Here is a 20,388-nt window from a genome sequence, read left to right as displayed (position 1 = left end):
CTTTTTCCCCCTGGGACCCATGCTAATCCTGCTCCCTGCTTCTTATACCTACAAAGCTCTGGCTGAAGCTGCTCAGGGCTTTGTGTTGTCCCCTCACTGGCCCTCAGAAGCTGGATGTTTTCGCTGTCATCTGCTACTCCTTAGGGCTTGTGTGTCTGTTTATTTATTATTTATTTATTAATTCTCTTGTTTCTTGTCTTAGTCTTTTATGCTGAATGACCATTAACCAGATGATACTCCCACAAATCAAATGCCCTTACCTTCTACATCCCCTTACAGTTACACTGATAATGAAACAACTTTTTTCACTTTGCTGAAATAATTTAGATGGTAAACTGTGTCAGGCAGGACCTTTACCATCTGTGATCATACATACTATCAATTTGACTATAGTCAAATTTCAGGCAGCCTGGAAACGTAAAACTTTGCTGACAGTCATAATCAAAACAGCAAAAAGATCTTGGGTCAGTTTAGTCCATGACAACACATAACAGTTCTTCAAGAAAACAGGGCCAATGAAAAAGAGCAACAAATGAAAGGGATTAGTTCTGAAACTATGGGGCTTTTTTTGCATATCTTTTGAGTTACAAGTTGCAGACAAACTTGGCAGCAAAGTATTAAGAAAGCCTTATGCTCACGGTCTGTTTGCAAAGTTCAGTTTTTGCGGCTTGTTTTCCAAGATGGCACAAGTTTTGCTAATGTCTTAAAGCAACCTTGTTCAGCAGAAGAATTTCATTCTCTAGACAGCCTTTGTGAGGGTCTGCAAGGGGGAAGTGGTACTTTAAATGACTGACGTGAAAGACTGCAACAGTTAAATAAAACAGGACAAGTATATTCTCTTCTTTGCCAGCTCCTGTATCAGGAATCCTCAGGGATGCTATTTCAGCTGCAAACTCAGGTGGAGAACTTGACCTACTGTCCAGAGTCGCCTAATTTGGGGCTTTTTGCCAAATTTCCAGTTGGAATCCCAGTTAAGGCAGCACCATGATGTAAGCACTCCTGCTCCAACATATCAGCTGGTTCTTGTATGAGAAAACACTGACATGAGATCACAAAATTACCCTGGGGACCCTGAAAGGACAAGTGATGGCAAACTTTCTCCACTGTGCGCTGCCACAGCTGAATCTCTGAAGAGTGAAGAGATGGGTCTTTAAGAAACTCTGCTTTGCATATTGCCTTTTTAAAAGACACCTTTTGGTTATTTTTCTCTTCCAGCCTGTAGAGAAGTGCTCCAGGTATTCAGTAACTGGGGCTGAGGCTGACCCACTGCACGTGTTCTTTTGCAGCGTGCTGACACATCCTGCTCTATTTACTCCCTGTTTCCTGGTAGCTCACTGTACACTAGACTATCAGTAGACAAAGATGGGCCAGTACATTATGTGTGCTTTCCACAACTACAATTCACTGAGATCTAACATTCTGATTAAGTGTGAGTTTAATGACCACTATTTTACTACGTTTCTACAGGAGGTAGGTGGCAAACTGCACATATTTCCAAGTGTCAAGCAGTAGCAACACACAGCTGAACAGTGAGTTACATGTGATTTAGGTGCCACATTAGATAGAAAAGTCGGTGACATAAATTTCACAATCTGTCTAATTTTTGTAGTTGAATGAAATAAGTATTAGATTTTGTTGACAGTTTTGCCCTTCTAACAGATTACTAGTGTTTAATTTCTTAGCCTGAAGAGCATCATAGAAGCTAAATGGCCTCTAAAAGCCATTTAAAGAAGGAAAGGTATGCACTTGAAAAGCAGTAGCAAGGAAAGATGCAGTAACTAGGCCTTCACAGTGGCACAGCAAAAAAAAAAAAAAAAAAAGATGCTAAAATCAGCCAGGCGAATATATGAGGGGATATAGAAGGAAATCAAAAAGGAAAATGAGAAACAAAGCAAAGGTATAAACAGAGGATTTGGCATTCTGGTGGAAGAGAAACAGGTCAGGTCAATATACTGGATATGGCAAATGGCTCCTTTAGGGAACATTAAATGCATGAGGAATTACATCTGCACCAGTTGCACAGCATGGGCTTCATCAGCAATGACTTTAAAACAGTTACGTGGCACTTGGCTAAGACAATGATAGCAGGAAGAGAAAAGACAAGAGAGAAAGGTTAATTACCATTTTTGTAGATCACTGCATCTTCCTCTTTTGCTGCCATTCTGATGAAGGAAATATTCACATGCTCTCCCTTATTTGCTGTAACAGTTAAAGCCACCGGGTGGAATGAGGCTGAAAACAGAACAGGACAGAAGTATGGGATAAATAACAGCAGTTATTGTCTTTATATGGTCCCTGGGCTGAAAGCTGAGAATGGACCCTGACTCAGATTTTGACATTTAAATTTCTTTAGAACACACACCGACTGTTTATCACCAGTAACCTCAACTCTATGTTTTGGCAAAGACAGAGGGCTCACCTATACCCTGAAATAAAAGACTGCCACTAGAACCTGGGGCGTGAAATTTAAAAAAAAAAATATTTTGGCTGAGTAACTGGAAACACTTCCTAACTAGGAGCTCCAACTGGCTGTAAATCACTTTCCTGAGTTTCTTCATCCCTTGAGACATTTTTAAAGCAGACTGGATAAAGTACTGGAAAATTTATCGTAGGGAATAAGCTGTCATTGGCAAACAAGTACCCTGAGTGACTCAGTTCTTTTCTGTTTAAGCTTTGTGATACAGAACAGTCAAGATAGTTCAAGAGACCACAGTCATGCAGGGTCTGGGGGAGATGCTGTAAGATAGAGTAGGTCTGTGCTTGTGTTAGTTCACCATGCTCTCTATAAATACTGAGAGTGCTGGCTTGCAGTAAGAACAACAGAAAAAAACATATTCACAGCAAGTGGTACTTCTACCAAAATATTCTCATCTGAAAATGTGGCTTAATTAAAATACAAATTCTGTGTGAGGAACTGTCTAGATCAGTGATATTTTTCAATTTTCCAGTTGGGAAATTGAAATTCATTTTTCTGGTTAAACAGAAAAGTACTTTTATACATTTGTTTATGGTGGTTCATTTAAAAAAAAGAAGAAAGCAGTAGATAGAGTGATTTTCATGATTTTTTTGCCTTTTCCTTAACATTACTAGTGGAAAAAAAGATCAGAAGATAATTGGGGAAGGGACAGAAAATTCTCAAGAAATAGTACTTTTTGAAACCAGTGAAACAATAATTTTAATTGCAACATTACTTTGAAAAAAAGTTAGAAGTTAAGGATGCTTCCTTTCATTTAGTTGGAAAATTTCAAGGGAAAGCCATGAGGTTTTTTGAGGGCAAATTCAGGATTTCTGACCATTTGTAGCTCTGAGCTTTTATGCCATACTCTCATAGACATGTCATATTGCAAAAAAATTACAGGACAAATTCAGGATTTCTGACCATTTGTAGCTCTGAGCTTTTATGCCATACTCTCATAGACATGTCATATTGCAAAAAAATTACAGAAACTTTTCTAAAATTAGGCAAAGTTAACTTCCAAACTATTCAGCTTTTTATCTGAGCGAGAATGTTACACCTTTGTACTTTCCCTTTTTGAGCGCCCAGGGGAGTGAGGCATTGATAGTCACCAGCCCCTTTTCTCTTTCTGTTTTTGGGGCTCTTCAGCCTTAGAGTTCCTCCTGGGCAAGTTCCTCTTGGGTAAGTCCGTTCTGCGTCTTGTTTTTGTTCAGCTCCTGGGAGCAGGGTTCTGCTGCCACCTGCCTCCCCAGCAAGGTGAGTGGGACCTTTCTGACAGAAAGACCCACCTGAGCCTCAGCTAGAAGGAATCCTTGAAGAGCCATCCAACGTGCTGCTAGTCAGCTCTGCAATTGCACAGGTTCCATTCCTATTCCATTTATTTCACAGGGAATATTTTGTTTAAGGAACACATACACGTACGAGTTAGTACGAACAATTAGACAACTTATTCATAAAAAATTGCCATTTTTTTATAGTCATGCCTCTTTTTTTGGGTTCATTTTTAGAAAACTGTCAATAAAGTATACTTTGGTTCATAGCAATGGTTGCAGAAAACAAATTTGGAGTCTGGCTGAAATTTGGTGGCAAAGAAATACACAGAGATAGGATCACAAAGCAGAGGAAAAATGGTGAACTAACTTTCTGTTATATTATATATGTAATAGAGCTGTAAAAAATGAGCAGGTAGATGCTACATCAAAGTTTGTATGAGGCTGAAACTGTGTTAGTACCTCCACAATATTATTTTGTTAAATCTGAGGGGAAAAAAAGGGTAGTATTTTTGCAATATTTGAGGAAAGAACATTTTAATACTTCCACTTCAGAATGGCATTTTAATTAAAAATCAAAATGTTTGTGTTATGTAAAATTAAAGAAAGAAAATTTGAGTAAAAATGAAGACATTTCTATCAATCCATGCCAACCTCTCTCCCAGAATTTTATTTCCTGGAGAATTTTGCCATTTAATGTTTTATTTCAGATTGGAAATAAGGAAACTATTGAAAACCCACAGTTCTTTGCAGAATGGGATTTCCATCCCCTGTGCAGTTCTAGCGTTTATGCTCTGAGCCTCTGCCACGTGTTTTCATTCCTTTGTAAGTGTTATCCAATTGATTTCAGCAGGACTCTTCCGGCATGATACTAAGCACATGCATGGGAATCTATTGAGCATTTGCCATGTTACCTAGGCACCAGTATCTGAACTTACATCTTAGAGAAACAGAGAATTCTAATACAGAATAATGAAATAAGATCTCATTAGAAACAGGCAAACAAAACCTGAAAACAGTCCCACCTTACTGTCAGCTCCCGAGTTAGAAGTTATTTATGAATAACAAATGCATGGTGAAAATCATGATCTATTTAGGAAAAGAAAATTCAATAGCTTTCCCAAAAATGAATTGTTAGTTACAAATCATCCTAAGTGTTTTAGTTGCAGTGTTTTTTGGACCAAATTTAGTGAGGCATTGCTAATTGTTTTAACAAGATACTCAACTTTTGCATCCCCATTTTCTTTTCTTTGTATGCTGTTTAGCTTAACCACAAGACCTTTTCTTCACAGTATTGTTGCAATGGAAAGGAACCCACACTCCCTGGTGGGCTCAGTTCCAACGTATTTTTAGATTGTGACTTGTATTTCATGATTTCACATCTCGAGTGTGCTAATTCCTTATAGAGACATAATGAACTGAGTTGCAGAGCAAGTGCCATAACACTCTGTTGCTAGCATTTCCATTATTGTCCCTTTGCCTGCTCTAGAGACTTTCTGTGGGGGAAACTCAGTCACATCTATGAAAATACACATTTACTGTGTAGAGAAATTGCATAAATTATATTTGACTAAATGCAGAACAGGCTATATCTGTTCCTTCTCATTGCATGTATGAACATTACATGTCTAACCATAATGCTAAAATACAAAGAATTCAGGAGAACGGACTTGTTACTTTCAGAATGGCACACGTGTAGAGTAAAACAGGAAAATGAACCTGTTATCTTTCTGTATTATACAGCAAAAATCTTCACTGTATCTGCATATCTGATAATAGGTACATAATCAGGCAGATGACAGTTCCCACTAAAGTCAGTGGGACTACCTAAATGATTAGGTAGTCATTAAATGGTACTAAACTTAGTGAGTGGTTCAGCAGCCTCTTGTGCTGAGGCTGCAAAACAGTGGCTGGATTTTCAGATGTTCTGCTCCTTCCCATGCCTTTTTTGTCCTCAATGGGAAACTGCATATTTCAACTCTTGCTCAATTTTTGGTGTTGAAAAACACACTCTGACTTTAAAAATTTTTCAGACAACAGCAGTAAAGGGGAAAAAGGCCTGTTTTCCAACTACAGATGCTCTGCCAAACCTCACAGTCCTTCACTGACCTCTTCTTCCTCTTTCTGTGCACTTTAATAGCTTTGAGAATTTCTGTCGCGCCTCTTTCTCACCCATCTAGCCTGATTAGATTATACGTGTTCACCAACGACTTGCTAGCTCAAATTTTGTCAGTGAAAGCTTTTGCAGAGAAAATCTGAGAAATGGATTCAAACCCAGAAATTATTCAAAGAAACCTACCTACTGCTGGCATGAAAGTTGTGTTATTTCTGGTTAGAACAACTTCGGTCACATAGGAAGCTCTCAAAGTTTGATTACTTTTAATTCTCTCCTAGGTATCCTGGATATCTCTCCTCCACAGGAGGGATCTCTCCTCCACAGATACCAAGTGCAAAAACCTGATTGATTCAGAAGACACTCTTCCACCCATGGAAGTTATTCTACGACAGCCAGAGATGTGCTCAGCTCACTGGCATTCTGCCACAGGCAGGGTCACGTTGACTTTCCATGGGCTGTTATCTTATCTCCTCCTCCTCCTCACTGCAGCCTCCTTTGGAACAATGGAGTTGTCAGCCTGCATCTGCAGAGCTTTCTTGGTGACCAGTCCAACCTTCAAAGACCACATTTGGTCAGAGAAAACACAAGCCAAAGAAAAATGCACTTGTCCTGCCCACCTTGCTTCTAACATTCCCGTAAGAAACAAATGGACACTAGCTGTTGCTCAGACAAATGAAAAACCTCTTTTTCTAAATTTGCTGTATAATTTCAGGAGATACCAACAATGGTAATTCCTCTTATTAAAACATGATAAAGAAAGATTAAAAGTGTAAATTCTCCTCACAGACCAGATGCCATGGCACAAAACATTAGCAGTACAGTGAAGCCTACAAAAATCGGCTAAAGTTTTGAAAACTTGATTTGCTGCAGAAAATTAGCCAAAATTTCTTACACTTTTCTGTAGTTTATGGTGATCTCTTTGCTTTGGAACTTGTCCCAGAAGTCTAATCAGGTCCAGAGACAAGCAAAATTTTGCACATAAGAAAATGCATTTTAATGGCTGGAGTGCTGGGCCTTGGAAATCGCACCTTCTCATCCCACCATCTCCCTGCCGTGTTTGCTTTTTCTACTGTGCATAGCCTTAAAACCAAAACCAAGTCAATAGTGAAATCCATAGTGGATTTTTGTGAATAACCTTCTCAGATTTTGGGAAACTTCTCTGGAGTTTCTTTCCAGTGTTGAGCTGGATTGTTTTTTTTCATACCGACACAGACTGTGCAGATCCAATGTTGCTGATCTGTAGTTTTACTGAACCTTAGGCAAGGCAGTTATTTTCTAGGCTCAGGTTGCCCATTTATTAAAAAAAAGGATAGCAATGTTTAGCTATCTACATCTCAGACCTGTCAAGACTTTAAAATGGGAGGATGTTTAGAAATCAAGGGTCTGGGATGTGAGTTACCATATGTGTTTTTTCACGGGCTCAGTGAGGCCAGTACTTACCTTATTTGCCACCTGACTTTGTGTGCCTGGCAGTAGCCAGACAGAGGCAGAATACCTACAGATGTCTGACTAATTTCCACAAGGAAATGGCTAACAGCTACTATCAGCCAGTTGTCTCTACACTTTAGAAAAAAAACACGGGCTTGAGCCAAGTCTATTTTTGTTGACTCCAGACTGCCTTGCCTGCTCTGGAGCCACATTTGTGCCCACTTGCGTCGACCAGGGATAACTGCCAGTCTGCAAGCAGTGACATGCAAAATTCAGATCTGACCACCATACAGTACCTCCCAGCGGCATCTTCATGGTATGTATCCTTGTCACCTCATCCTTGAGCTTCCCTTCACAGTAATATGCTCCAATAGTTTCACTGGCCTGCTCCCTCTTCCACACCACTGTTTTGGCTGTTGCTCTCTTTGAATCTTCATTAACTTCCAGTGGTTCCCGGTGCTGGTTTGTCACATCCTCCTGGTCTCGGTCTATTGTGATAGACTCACGGGAGCGCCATTTGGAAGTGATACAGATAAGTGATGTCTCGGAGTTGCCCACCAGAGGGAATGAATTGATAAGTATGAGGTCCAGTGCTGCTTCCACTTTACCTAAGGAAAAAAGCAGCAAGTGAAAAAATTTTACTGCAGAGTTTGAGTATGTGGCCGATCAAATCACGAGATAAGCTGTTTCACCCGGCACTGGTGAAACTGACACACTGGCTGGTGTCTTGCACAGCTTTTGTGCAAAATGGGAGGACTGTAGATTAACTATTCTGCTACACTGACTTTAGGATTTACTTTTTATGTCACGAAGAGATGGAGTTTGTTCTTCTCAGAAGAGGAAATAAGCCTCGCAAACTTGTGGAATGTCTTTTAAGAGCTGTTGCAGAAGCCCAAAACCGTGGGTTGCAGAAGCAGATAGATCCTTGGATAGTTAGACACGTACATAAATGCCTCGAGTGTGGTGCTTTGCTGGTAACAGGGTCAGTAGATCATAAGGTTGTCAGTTTAATAGTGTTTCTTTTATGTCCCTTACATGGATTTAATACGTATGAATTGATATAAAGCAGATATGTCTTTCAGTTATAAGAATCAGTAGTACTTTGAACACTTGGAGTATTTTTTTTCAGCTGTTTTCTGAATTTGAATTACTGATTTCATAATCATTCACATGTTAACCATTCAAAGCCCTAACAGACAGTGGCAAGAGCCATGGCACAAAGAAACTTTCTCAAAACAAAGAGCAAGTCGGCGGCACTAGTAAAGCCATTTTTTATGAAGTTAGATTTAAATCGATTGAAATGGCTCCCTTTGATCAATAGAACTGCCAGAAATACATGGAGATCGAAGTTCTTTGAAAACGGTAGATACAAGCCTAATTAAAACAGTCTCTGGCAGAGCGCTAGAGATTTAGTTGTTCAAATGTGCATAGCAGGAGGGAAATACAGCTCTCCTATAATCAACAATTTGCAAATAACGGGCGTTTCCCCTTACTTTTGAAATTCAGGTTAAGGAGAAGGGAAACAGTAACATTTTTTCCAGCTGAAACAGGAAGAATAATTGATTTCTTTTATCCATCACATCTATTTTCCTGCTTTGGATACAAGTATATTTTGTATTTACACAGAGACACCCAATATTTAGTGCCACTCAGCTTCCAAATGTTTCTCTGATTGGAAGGAAGGGGTATAGTCTTAGATAAGGGAGGTCAAAAGGTCCTAGTGCTGGCTGCAGTCTTTGCGTGTGTCTCTGTAGTGCTCGGGGCCAAGGGAGGAGGTCCTCCTCTGCTTTCAATGCCAGCAACCGCTCTGGGGACTGAAGTATCTTGACAGCACACTGACGCTCACCACACCCAGCCAGTCTGCCACAGTCACCACCCGTTAATGTGCCAGCCCAGATAACTTGCAGTTACCTAATGGAGAAATGAAACCTTCTGGAAAGGATGCAACATCCATTACAGTATATATTGCATAAAGGTGCGGGTCAGCAAAGTCAATTCATCCTGCTGCACATTACAAAAATAAATCCTTTGAACAAAGTTAAAGAAGTATGTGATAGAAATGAGGCCAGACTTGTGCATTCATTTTATAGGGCATTTATCTCAACATTTTTACTTTTATATGAGGAACATTTGTGCTCTTACTACAGGTCTGATGCATCAGCTGAAGGCAGATGTAATTCAACAGTCACCAACACTGAAAGCAGAGAGCTTCAGTTTTTATCAGCAAGGATCACATGCCAGGTAGAGATATTCTTAAAATCATAAATTGCAAGATCCTGATTTCTGCAAACTTTTGTGAAACTCAGAACTGAATCTGGATCCAAACTCCATGACTTGATGTGATTATCTGTGTTGAGGTCAGGCAGGGTGCTGCAGATCAGAACTTAAATATTTTGACATTTCTGCCTAGCATCCACAGGGCACAGAGCTGCAACTGTCTTTCCGATACAGAGGTATGGGCCCAAGTTACTGGGGTCCTTCAGAGGATGGCTGCTCATCCAGGGCACCAGTTCCATTTCTCTAGCATTTTTCTGTTCCTCTGACTTCCAACACAGCTCGAAAGGTGAAAATAACAGATCAGAACTTAAATATTTTGACATTTCTGCCTAGCATCCACAGGGCACAGAGCTGCAACTGTCTTTCCGATACAGAGGTATGGGCCCAAGTTACTGGGGTCCTTCAGAGGATGGCTGCTCATCCAGGGCACCAGTTCCATTTCTCTAGCATTTTTCTGTTCCTCTGACTTCCAACACAGCTCGAAAGGTGAAAATAACACCTCTCCCCCCCCCCCCCCCCCCCACAACCCATTTTCTATCACGAGAAAAAAACCCCCCCCCCCCCCCCCCCCGCATCTCAACCTTTTAATATGCTGAGAAAAAGTAGTAGGAGAAGGCTGAGTTTTGAGGACTAGCTTTCATGTTGCCTTTGATCCCTATGCAAGACATAGCAAAGCAATATCATAACAGATTCAGGGCATTTGCTGCATACTTTTCTGTTTCATTGTAGTAGTACAAATCATGTGATCAAGTTATAGAACAACCATAGCTCAAGCGTATTCCTTATTTACACTTGTGATTATTCTAGACGAATCAAAATCTAGCCACTGGTGGATGGATAGTATTCTGATTGATTGTCTAAATATAGGTGGTTTTTTGTCATATTAGACACTACAGAGTAACCCAAACACCTGCGCAAGGCAGACAGAACACAGATGGAGTTTCACGTCTTCCTGGGGAAACACTGGAAGGCCTTTCTGTGTTTAAAGGGAGTAATATCTGTGCATAAGTATGGAATCATACACCAAGCATGATTTGGCAACTAAGGTTTCACAGCTGGAATATACTGCAAGCAGAAATTAAAATATATCCAAGTGAAAGTTTTGCACTAAGAAATCTATGCTTTAGGTGCATTTTGAAAAAAAAAAAGCACACTAGCAGCACATTGACTAGAAGGCAACTCACTTGTTCAACTCAGAATCTAGCAGGATTGGCATTGTAAAGTCAGCCTAAGGCCTCTGAGGTGATAGGAAGGCTTTCTTTGACTCCACTGGGAGTTGCTGCCCTCAGGTTGTGGGAAAAAAAAAAACAAACAGAAAAGTGTAAAATGCACATATGTTTTATGCTTAGGGATTCCTACAGCATCTCTTTCTGGTAATGCAACTTAAACTAACCCAACTGTCCTTGCTAAAAAGGAATTTACCTAGTCTGGCAGCACTTAGGCAAATCCTACCCTTGATGTTAATGAAGACTTTGAGTATGTAAGGACCAAATAAGGACAACAGGATTTAGCTCTCTGAGAAAAGCACAACAAATTCAGACAGGAAACAGCCTGTCTCTGTATCAGTGACAATCCTCTGTGCTTCCTTGAAAAAGTCCTTTGACTCCTGCCCTAGTCCCTGAAGAACCGACCTTATCAGGAAGGCAATTTGCTGTGTGTGCAAATAGATTTTGAGAAGAGAGAGCACTTGCAGAAGGCTAATGCTTGAAATGGGAGATACCATGCAGAGAGGATTCATTGCCCAGTATTTATGACACACACTCATTGTGGTGCAGTGCTTTGAGCCCTTCCAGCACAGAGAAAATGGCATCCACTAGAGCAGTAAGTTTAAATAATAGCACACCCACTATAACCCAGATGGCAAAATGAATTCAGGGAGACCTTTGCAGTTCCTCTTGCCCGCTCTTATCTGCAGGATTGTGCTCTCTCTTGCTAGGTGGTACCTGGCTGTATCTTTCACAACTTCTCTAGTACATATTCGCCTGAGGAAATTGTGCTGAACAGAGAATAAGTTTTGTATCACGTGTATCATGTGTATCACGCTGTCTTTGCAACCCCTGTGTGTTCTCATTCCCTACCGAATTGCCATTTATACAGGCACAGTCATCATGCTTTCTGTGCTGTGTTGCACCAGCAAAATTCAGCCAGGACCCGCTGCAAGAAACAGCTCTCAGAAATTCCCTGGAACACATCCCAGACACAGGTCTGCTCAAAGAGCAAGAAAGGCTCCGACAAAGTTTAAAACATCACTTCCCTAGATTGGAATTGGTGCTAGGCACTAGTCCGGGAATAAAACAATGCAGCAATCTCGAGCTGAGATGGTTTAATGCCATAGGTGAGTACACACAACAAGTCTTACGAGAAGAGTGTTACGATTTGTCCTTTCATCTCAGAAAGCCCCTGCCCACATACTTCCAGATTTACACTGTTAACCCTCGTCTTGTCCCCAGGAAAACATGGAAATATTCAAGACAATTTCTACCTAATGTGAGGCCTTTGCAAAGTTGCCTGTTAATTGGAAAAGTGTTCAATACTGTGGAGTGGCTAACACTCCGCTACCACAGCAAGCAGCTAGAGGGGTCAGCTCCATCAGGGTAAAGGATAACCATACCCCACTGCCCCCCAAACACATATTTAATCACTAGTCCATATTTGCAAGGTGTATTGAGGATGCAAAGTTCTGAGTAAATATTTCAGCTATCAATTAATATTGAGTAGTAGTGGAAGGAAAGAAATTGTTTAGACATTACAAATCTATTGATGTATTTGTTTTCCTTATATTTGTAGAGCTTTATTATTAATTGCTTGAAATTACTATAAACTGGAAGTCCTTCCCTTGGCATTTGGAGCATAACAGGAAAAAGAAGAGCTGTGGTAAGAGGTAAGTGGAAAGATTAATACTTTTAAAGTACTAATTATTTAAGAGAAGAGGGAAGGGCAGACAATTCCAGTAAATTCCACCCGTTATTTCATCAGGTGAAGCAAAGGGAATAAAAAGTGATGTAATTTGAAATGCTTAGGCAGTTCTTATTTTTTTTGCTGTTATTGCTTGGAACACAAATTATTTCTGCTATTAACTATCTGGGAATATGAATGCAAAACATGTAGATACTATACTAGCAGGGAAAAAATAGAATCTGTGCTTAGTTCATGTTTGGTGTTATGCTGAAAGTAAAACAGTCAGTTGCATATGAAACTCACTGCAGGATTTGAAAATCATTTTGAGACTGATGGAAGCATATGTCCCAGACTGTCAAGTCATCAACCCCTCCTCCTTCAAATCTCTCAAAAAACAACACCAAGCACTCCCTCTGCTTGAAAGAATAAGGTTTTGATTTAGAACAAACCTAACTTGCTAAATACCCTGCACCTCAATATTTCTCATTGTATCTTGTTTTGTAATCACAAGTTCAGCTGTACCCTCCTCAATTGCGTTTTTCTGTATAAAATCACACCCCAAATTAAAAGAATTTAACTAATCTGTTTAGGAATACAAATCGCGATCATGTAAACATTTTTGCTGAGAAGGTATAGCATTAGATTACTTCTTAGTGAAGTACTGAAGAAATTACACTGAATTTTTTTTTAATTAACTAATTAGCCAATTTGGAAGATAATCAGGGTGGAAATAATGCAAGTGAAATATGAAGAAGTTAGTAAAATAGAGACCCAGTCTCATGTCTGCTCTCCCTTAAAAAAAAAAAAAAAAGAAGAAAAAATAGAGTACTTCTTACTTAATATTAAAGCTAGTCAGAAACTAACCCAAAACATTATCTATTTGGGGATATTTTTCATATACCGCACCAGAATGTGGCAATCTTTATTTCCTCTTTTTTTGTGCACTCAACATTTCTCTTATCAATCTTGGTTATTTTTTGTTCATTCTCTAAAAAAATAAATAATTTAGGGCGACTTTGAAAACACATATTAATTTTATGGGCTCAGTAGTTTCTTGGTGTCCCAGAAACTTCATCTGGGATGCAAAGATAGCAACAGCTCAGGTAATTTCTCCCAGTGAGTCAAGATCTCCTCCGACAGCTCAGTCCTCCTCAGGAAAACAAGGCTGAAGTTGTTATTACTCAAACAGATTAAGATTCTCTGCCACATGGCAGCAGCAGGGCAAAAAAAGAGAGACAGAAATGCTGCTGAAAAACAGCTCATAAATGAGCAAAACCTCAGGTTTTCTAATAAAAGCTTTCTTCTTGTCCATGGAAAGAATCTTACTGCTTGTATCTTACGTGATGCTTCTGGGCAGCTGTGGGACAGCTCATAGCTCAAAGAACACCGAGACCTCTTGCCCTTAGAAATAGGGCATTATTTGAGGTGGGAAGGTATTATGAAACTAATGAGACAAAAAATTAGTGACAAAACATCACTTTGCTACTTAGTAGCAGTGGGAAGACCAGACCACAAGTGTGAAAAATAAAATAGGCTGTCAAAGCTACTAGGGCTAATGGTTTCTTACAGGCCCATCTGGAGCAGCTGAAGGAAATGCCACTGCCTTCTTGTAAAATAGAGTGAAATTGTTTTCTCTACATTTCAGTTGTTTCACAACCCATCAAAGCAATCCTTTAAGATGAAAACGCTAGAAAAGAAACACTGGTGCAGCTTGACTGGGGGTTTCCCAGTGAGTGCGCCTAAATGCGTGTGTGTAAGTAACCAAAATGTAGAAAGATGCTTTCTCATGACTTCTCCTTAAGCCTGGTTGACCATAAGCAAGTAAAGCCGAAAGCAACATATTAGCAGAAATTGCATGTTGAACAACCAGCTGACAATGAGCTAGGTAATGGTGAAAAAGGATGAGGGATGTGGGAAAGCTTGAGTAGATCAGGCTTGTAGTTCAGCTACATCTGGCTGGATTTGCAGCTGGCCAAATACAGGTACTACCATGAAGAAAGTACTTGCAAGCAAGAATAAGTATGTCCATAACAAGGGTGGTCCTCGGTGGGAGGTTGCATTATGAAGCTACCATGTATACTGCATACCTATACTGTATGTTGTTTGTGCACATGTGCCAAGCTGAAGTATGCAAAATAACATAGGTAATCAATTAGTCTTCATAGGATATATCAGTGCATACCACATGCATAAGGTTAACTGTCTGGAAGTGTCTGTGAGCATCGGCTGCTGGACGGACGCACTCTAATACTTTCTTGCCTGTACAGTAGCGTACCCTCACTTTGCCACTTGCTGTTTTTTCTGAGTAGAGAAGTGGGAGATGTTTCTGGTGCTAAGCACACTTTGTGACTAATGAGGCTAAGGCCCCTGACCAGTGGCAGGTCTGGGATGAAGAGCCAGAAAATAATACAAGAGAAAATCATCAGCACGATCAGAAGTGTAGATGGAACTGCATTGCCAACAGAGACTTGTTACACTCCAAAGGGGAAATTAGCCAAGCCACTTCATTAGACAGGCTGACACCATGCAAAAAGTAAATAAATACCAGGCAAGCAAAATACTGACCTTGAAGGAAAAAGTTTACATATATTACCCTTGAATACAGAAATGTCATTTGTGAACCTGTCTTTCAAAAATCCTTTCAGAACTTAGTAATTACCTAATATTGTCACACCCTAAAAGTGCTTGCATTTCCTGGTGATAAATTACAAAATTAATTTTGATGGGTTTTTTTACTTCTCTATGATATGACTTTTGTTTAATATTATTAGTGCATGTTGTTAGTTTGGGTGTTAGTTGGAGAACAGTAATCAAATCTGTACCCTAAAAAACAATCAGCGTTTTAAAATCCTTGCAGGAAAGTCTCCAGTTCAGACACGGGCTGGTTCTTTGCTATGTGCCTTCACTGAAACCACAGCGAAACAGCATCCTAAATACGATCTTGCCACTAGCACAGGGTAGATGCTGTCTTTAGAGGACAGTTCTTCATTGCAATTTCTCTAAGATTTTCATCCCTCCAGTCCCAGATAGATCTTGCGTCACATTGGGTGCTGACCATGGAACTATACATCTATCTCACACAAGTAGTAGGTGCATCCATTTTTGGTTCATTTCTTCTGTGCCTACCCAACACAATCCACACCACAATGACTTCTTGGTCTTCCATGGAGAGCTGAAGAGGTTTTTTGTGTTTACGTGACTGATACAGAGCAGGTTTCCAACCCAGGTAATTCTCATTGTGGGCACATGAAGCACCAACTCCACATCTCCCCTGCCCTAAAGCCAGCTACTCAGTTGCAGTCAGTCTCTCTGACTTCTGTGCTCCCTCTTGTCCACATAAAGCCTTCCAGATGAAATTCTTGTGGGTATCAGACCATCTCTGCAAAATGTTACAATTTCATTTTTTTCCCTAAAATGAAATTTCAACAAAAAAGTAATCCATCCAACCAGCTTAATTATGACTAAATACCCAAACAATCTAATAGACGTATATATATGAAATCTGTATCTAAAACAATAGCGTATGTTAACACTTGTGAATGTAGTGTGATTTCATTTCACCCTTTTAGATTTGATTCCTCCGGGTGTGATGCAATGCCTTTTCACTCCTGACTATTCCCAGCTGCTGAAATGGCCTTTGGGAATACAGGCTTCCTGAGAGCTACTCTACCTCTCACTAGGTCTGAACCAGGCACACACCAAAAGCAAACTCTAAAGCTAAAAAATAAAAGAACTGGAGAGAATCAGCCCACTTTTGTAATTGCACTTAGGGTAGGTGCACAGAGCTGCCTGCACAGGCTGAAGCTGTTGTTTTTGGCTTCCAGCTGCAAAGTCAGGGAGCAATGACTTAGGTCACAGCTGGAACTTTTTTCTTTGCAAACATACAGCCAGCAATGTACCTAAAAGAGAACAGCTCTCTTTCTCCCATAAAACAGATCCATCGATTTTGTAGTCATGACCGTCCTGACAGAACTGTGCAGAAACACCAACATTCAGCAGGTCAGAGATTCAACCAGGGATTCCTGTGGCAGACCCATCATTTCTGGATTAGATGAAGGCTACATCTCAAGAAGAGTCTAAATTCCATGTAAATTTCAGGTTCATGGAAAAGGCACCAGGATGCTGTTCCCTCTGGGCAAATAACCTAAGTGTGGCAGGCAGATGCAATTGCTGGGTCTCACAAATCAAATACACTTCAGGAACAAGGAATGAAATCCCTTTTTGAATTTCTCTTGCAATTCATATTGGTAGTTTGATAATTTAAGTGACTGAAAGGTTGTGTGTCAGTCTAATGTCTAGTCAGCATAGTTTTGAAATACCTGAGATTAAAAGCTCAGACGTGGTTTGTGTCCACTGCTTTGGCTGTGGGAGGCTCAAAACCCCAGCACTGCAGCGTAGGACAGACTGTTTGAAGTTCAGGTGCCATTTTGGTCTGACAACAGCATATTTGAAGATACTCACAGAGACCTAGTCCCTTTAATTATGGGAAGAATGACAATCATGTTCGCTGTCACAGACATGTATTAACCAGAGCTTAATACAGGTTTTCTTTCACAAGGAAAAAACAAGTCTTGAAACAGAATTATTAGAACTTTCCATTCTAACTAAAAATTATGATTTCTTGTAATTTTGAAGAGCCTACCGCATCATAATGGTGCTTGTGTGTCTGGTAATGTATGTTAAAAGATGCTTAACTTTCTAAATACGTAAATGAGTCACATAATAATGATTATATATATAAAATTTATGATTTTTTCATAACACCTACTGATCCCAAAGAAAACGCAGCCATCAACAGGGATGATAGAGACCTACCACTGAATGCCACTGCACTGTTAGCTTCACTGTTACCCTTTCTTAAAAGGCTAACATAACCCTTTGAGTCTTTTACCATGTATGGGTCCAACAGCTAAATCACACACACACACACACGAAAAAATCCAGTATTTTTAGAAACCCACTGGATCTAAGATTATTGGTAGAGCAAAGCTATAGCACAGAAGATTCTGTCTGTCTTGGAGAATGGAGACATTTGACAATGTATTTGCTTCCTGCCAGAAACAGTCAAAGAAATGTGCTTGAAACTGATTTTAACTGTTTCTGGTTTCCACAAATCTCTTACTGACGGTGGCCATCTTGCTAAAATAAGGCCCACACACAAACATTTCTGAGAGTTAGCCCACTGTAAGAAGCAGCAAATTTCCAGACCATCTGAGGATGTTGTTAAGAGGCAAAAGGCAAGTTCTGACACCCGTTCCTTGCTTTGTTCTCATCCTTCCAGGGGAATAGGTGAGTCTGCAGCTCTTCTTTGGTCAGGACTTAACAGATCGTACCTAGCCACAACCTTGGGGTTTGAATCCATACTTCAGGATGGATGCCAGGTTCCTTCTGATTCCACAAAATATTGACAAAATCAACAAAAATCAACCAAAAGAAAAACAGATGGTGATGCTCAGTCTAGTTTCAAGAATTCCAACAGGATTAAATTTAACCCCTTGACAGTTTAATTGACCATTTGGTGTGGCAAGCAGTGACTGTATATACAGTGCAAAAGTGAGCATTTGTGTATATTTTTAACATTATCTTCCAAGTCAGATCTTTAGCTCTAGCTGCGAATAGAGTGCTGTTACTAAAAAAAAAAAAAAATAATTAAATCAAAGGCCACTTCTCATAATGGGAGCCAAGCCGATGGTCTTCACCTTGGAAAAGGGTGGAGTGGATTTTGTGCCTACCCAGCAACACACCCAGAGAAGTCCACGATCATCGGGGACAAGGTTACGCCAGTTCACTGTCTGTGCTGAGTGTAAAGCCTCCCCTGCTCAGGGAATGTCAGTCCTGCTTTCCTGGACTCCGCCTGCAGTATCTAGAGGAAAGCAGGCTTGCATTGTCTTCCACCGCTCGCCCCAGGAAACATGATATCATTCTCAAACAAAAGCGGGAAAGCTGACAGATCTATTGAGATGGGTGTGACTACAGCACACACCTCACTGGTCAGCCCCTGTGGAAAAGGCAGTGACTGGCAGCTCTTCAGTACTGCGCTGTCTGCACTGTCCGTGTTTATAGCTAATCTCTGCAGCCGACCTTTGTTTCTCCCGTACTTGTGACTTAATGACCATTGCTTGCTTTCTGTGTTAATTGGGTGTATGTTACCACGTAGAGAAACAGGAAGGACAAGGAAAAAGAGTTGGGGTAACTGGACTTTCTTTTCTTCTTCATCCATATTGCTTACAGCACCAGGTATCTCCTTAAAGTGAAAAGCTGGAAGGGATCTGAGTGCTAAATAAGTTGAATCAATGTGCAGCTAAACAATCAAGAAACTTCAGCCACAAAAGAGGAATTGGTAAACAATATGCAGCCTATTACAGCAATGGCTAGATAAGAATACTTCCAAACATGCATTCAACACATTTTAAACACATTTTTTTACCTGTATTAATCTCTAGCCTTTTATAGATGCCAAAAGTAACATCTCAAACTCATTTGTTCATAATCTCACTTAGCTATTAACATGCTGCTAATCAAGAAGATCTGGAAATTGTAAAGCAAGTTACACAACAATCAGTACTTCTGCCTTTTCTTGCTACTTTCTGGTTTTCATTGCAGCACAATTTGCAGTTTTACAGCACATTACCTTTTTACTGTGAGATGGACTGGAACAACTTACACATGTCTCAATGAAATGACTAGGAGTGAGTTAAGAGTCTAAGGTTGTTGTGTGAGTTGTATTTCTCTCTTACAGATTTTGCTTGGTATGTTACCCAGAAGAAACTGTCTAGAAAATCAAAATATAGATGGTGAAAGCAATACTCAAATGCTGAGCAACTAAGAATCCGATGGGAAGAGCGCAGGCTTCCTCAGGGCTCTGCTTGCGATAGCGTCAGCAAAGCATCTCTAACATTAATGCTCCAAATACTATAAACTAAATTGGCATTAGTATAATCTTACTGTATACCTTTCTGCAGATGTCTCTTATGACTAACTTCTGACTTGATGAACTAATGACATTTGCTGATAATACTGAATCATTCTTTAGCTGTATTTGAAGTGTTATTAATTGATCTTATATAATGTGCATTTTTCTGTCCTTTTTGTCCACCGACTTTCATCTAGATTCCAGTTGTGGAATCTTGTATAAAAACTTGTCTAAAATCCAATACTGGAATACCTAGAAATGTCAACATTTCCTACCGCACGGCCAGTTCATAAGTCAGTCACAGAAAAAGTCAACATTTAATCTGTATTTAGAGCAGATATTCTTGCGGAAAGACATCAATGGTTTCAAAGTAATGAGCTTTATGAAAAAGTTAATACCATTAGACAGAAGAGAAACCCTGTTGCAATGTGCATATGTGTCAACAAATGACTTCAACAATTAAAAAGAGGTAGCAATGGATTCTACATGTAGCTAAATCCTCTCCAATAACTTGGCCACAGTCCTGCCCTCACTTGTTGTGAGAGCGCTGCACAGAGATAAGTGATCTCACTGAAACAAACAAAAGTACTTAATAAAGATAAGTGTTGGAGTAAGAAGTAAGGGGTCATGCGTTTTGCCTGCATATCTCATGAAATACAAGAAAGGCATGACAGGTTGACTACAGATACTAAAGCAAAGGCTTACCTGAAATCATCAGGCTGAATCCATAGAGAACTAGATGTGCTAAAGGGTCCATGCTTTCCAAAATATATCCATCCAGTTCTTACAGTCGCTCATGGAGTATCCTTTTTCTCAGGGTAGACGTTTACCGGTTACTCTTCTCCTGCATGGTACACTGTTTACAAGTCACAAGCAAGAAATCGCAGCACTGGAGCAGGCTGGAACAGTCTCATTGCTGTCTGAGTACAGGGAGTTTAAGTTCCTTTTTCCTGTTTCCTTTGTAGATTAGGATGGGAAAGGCAGGATCTTAAAGGCATTTTTGTATCAGCGGGACTGCAGGGCAGCGCAA

General features: G+C 40.0%; 1 protein-coding gene across 1 annotated transcript in view; it reads right to left on the bottom strand.

Annotated features, from left to right (window-relative positions):
- Positions 1–20,388, bottom strand: part of TEK (TEK receptor tyrosine kinase) — a 41,543-nt gene extending 21,155 nt beyond the window's left edge. The window contains exons 1-3 of the mRNA XM_009286228.2: positions 20,064–20,388; positions 7,567–7,878; positions 2,122–2,232 (exon numbers count right to left, since the gene is read on the bottom strand). Coding sequence (XP_009284503.1) covers positions 2,122–2,232; positions 7,567–7,878; positions 20,064–20,115 — 475 coding nt within the window. The 5' untranslated portion in view covers positions 20,116–20,388. The remainder of the gene's footprint in view (positions 1–2,121; positions 2,233–7,566; positions 7,879–20,063) is intronic.

This window comes from Aptenodytes forsteri, unplaced genomic scaffold, assembly GCF_000699145.1.
Source record: "Aptenodytes forsteri isolate BGI_AS27 unplaced genomic scaffold, ASM69914v1 Scaffold103, whole genome shotgun sequence".
Taxonomy (NCBI): Eukaryota; Metazoa; Chordata; class Aves; order Sphenisciformes; family Spheniscidae; genus Aptenodytes; species Aptenodytes forsteri.
This window is presented reverse-complemented; position numbering and strand designations above follow the sequence as displayed.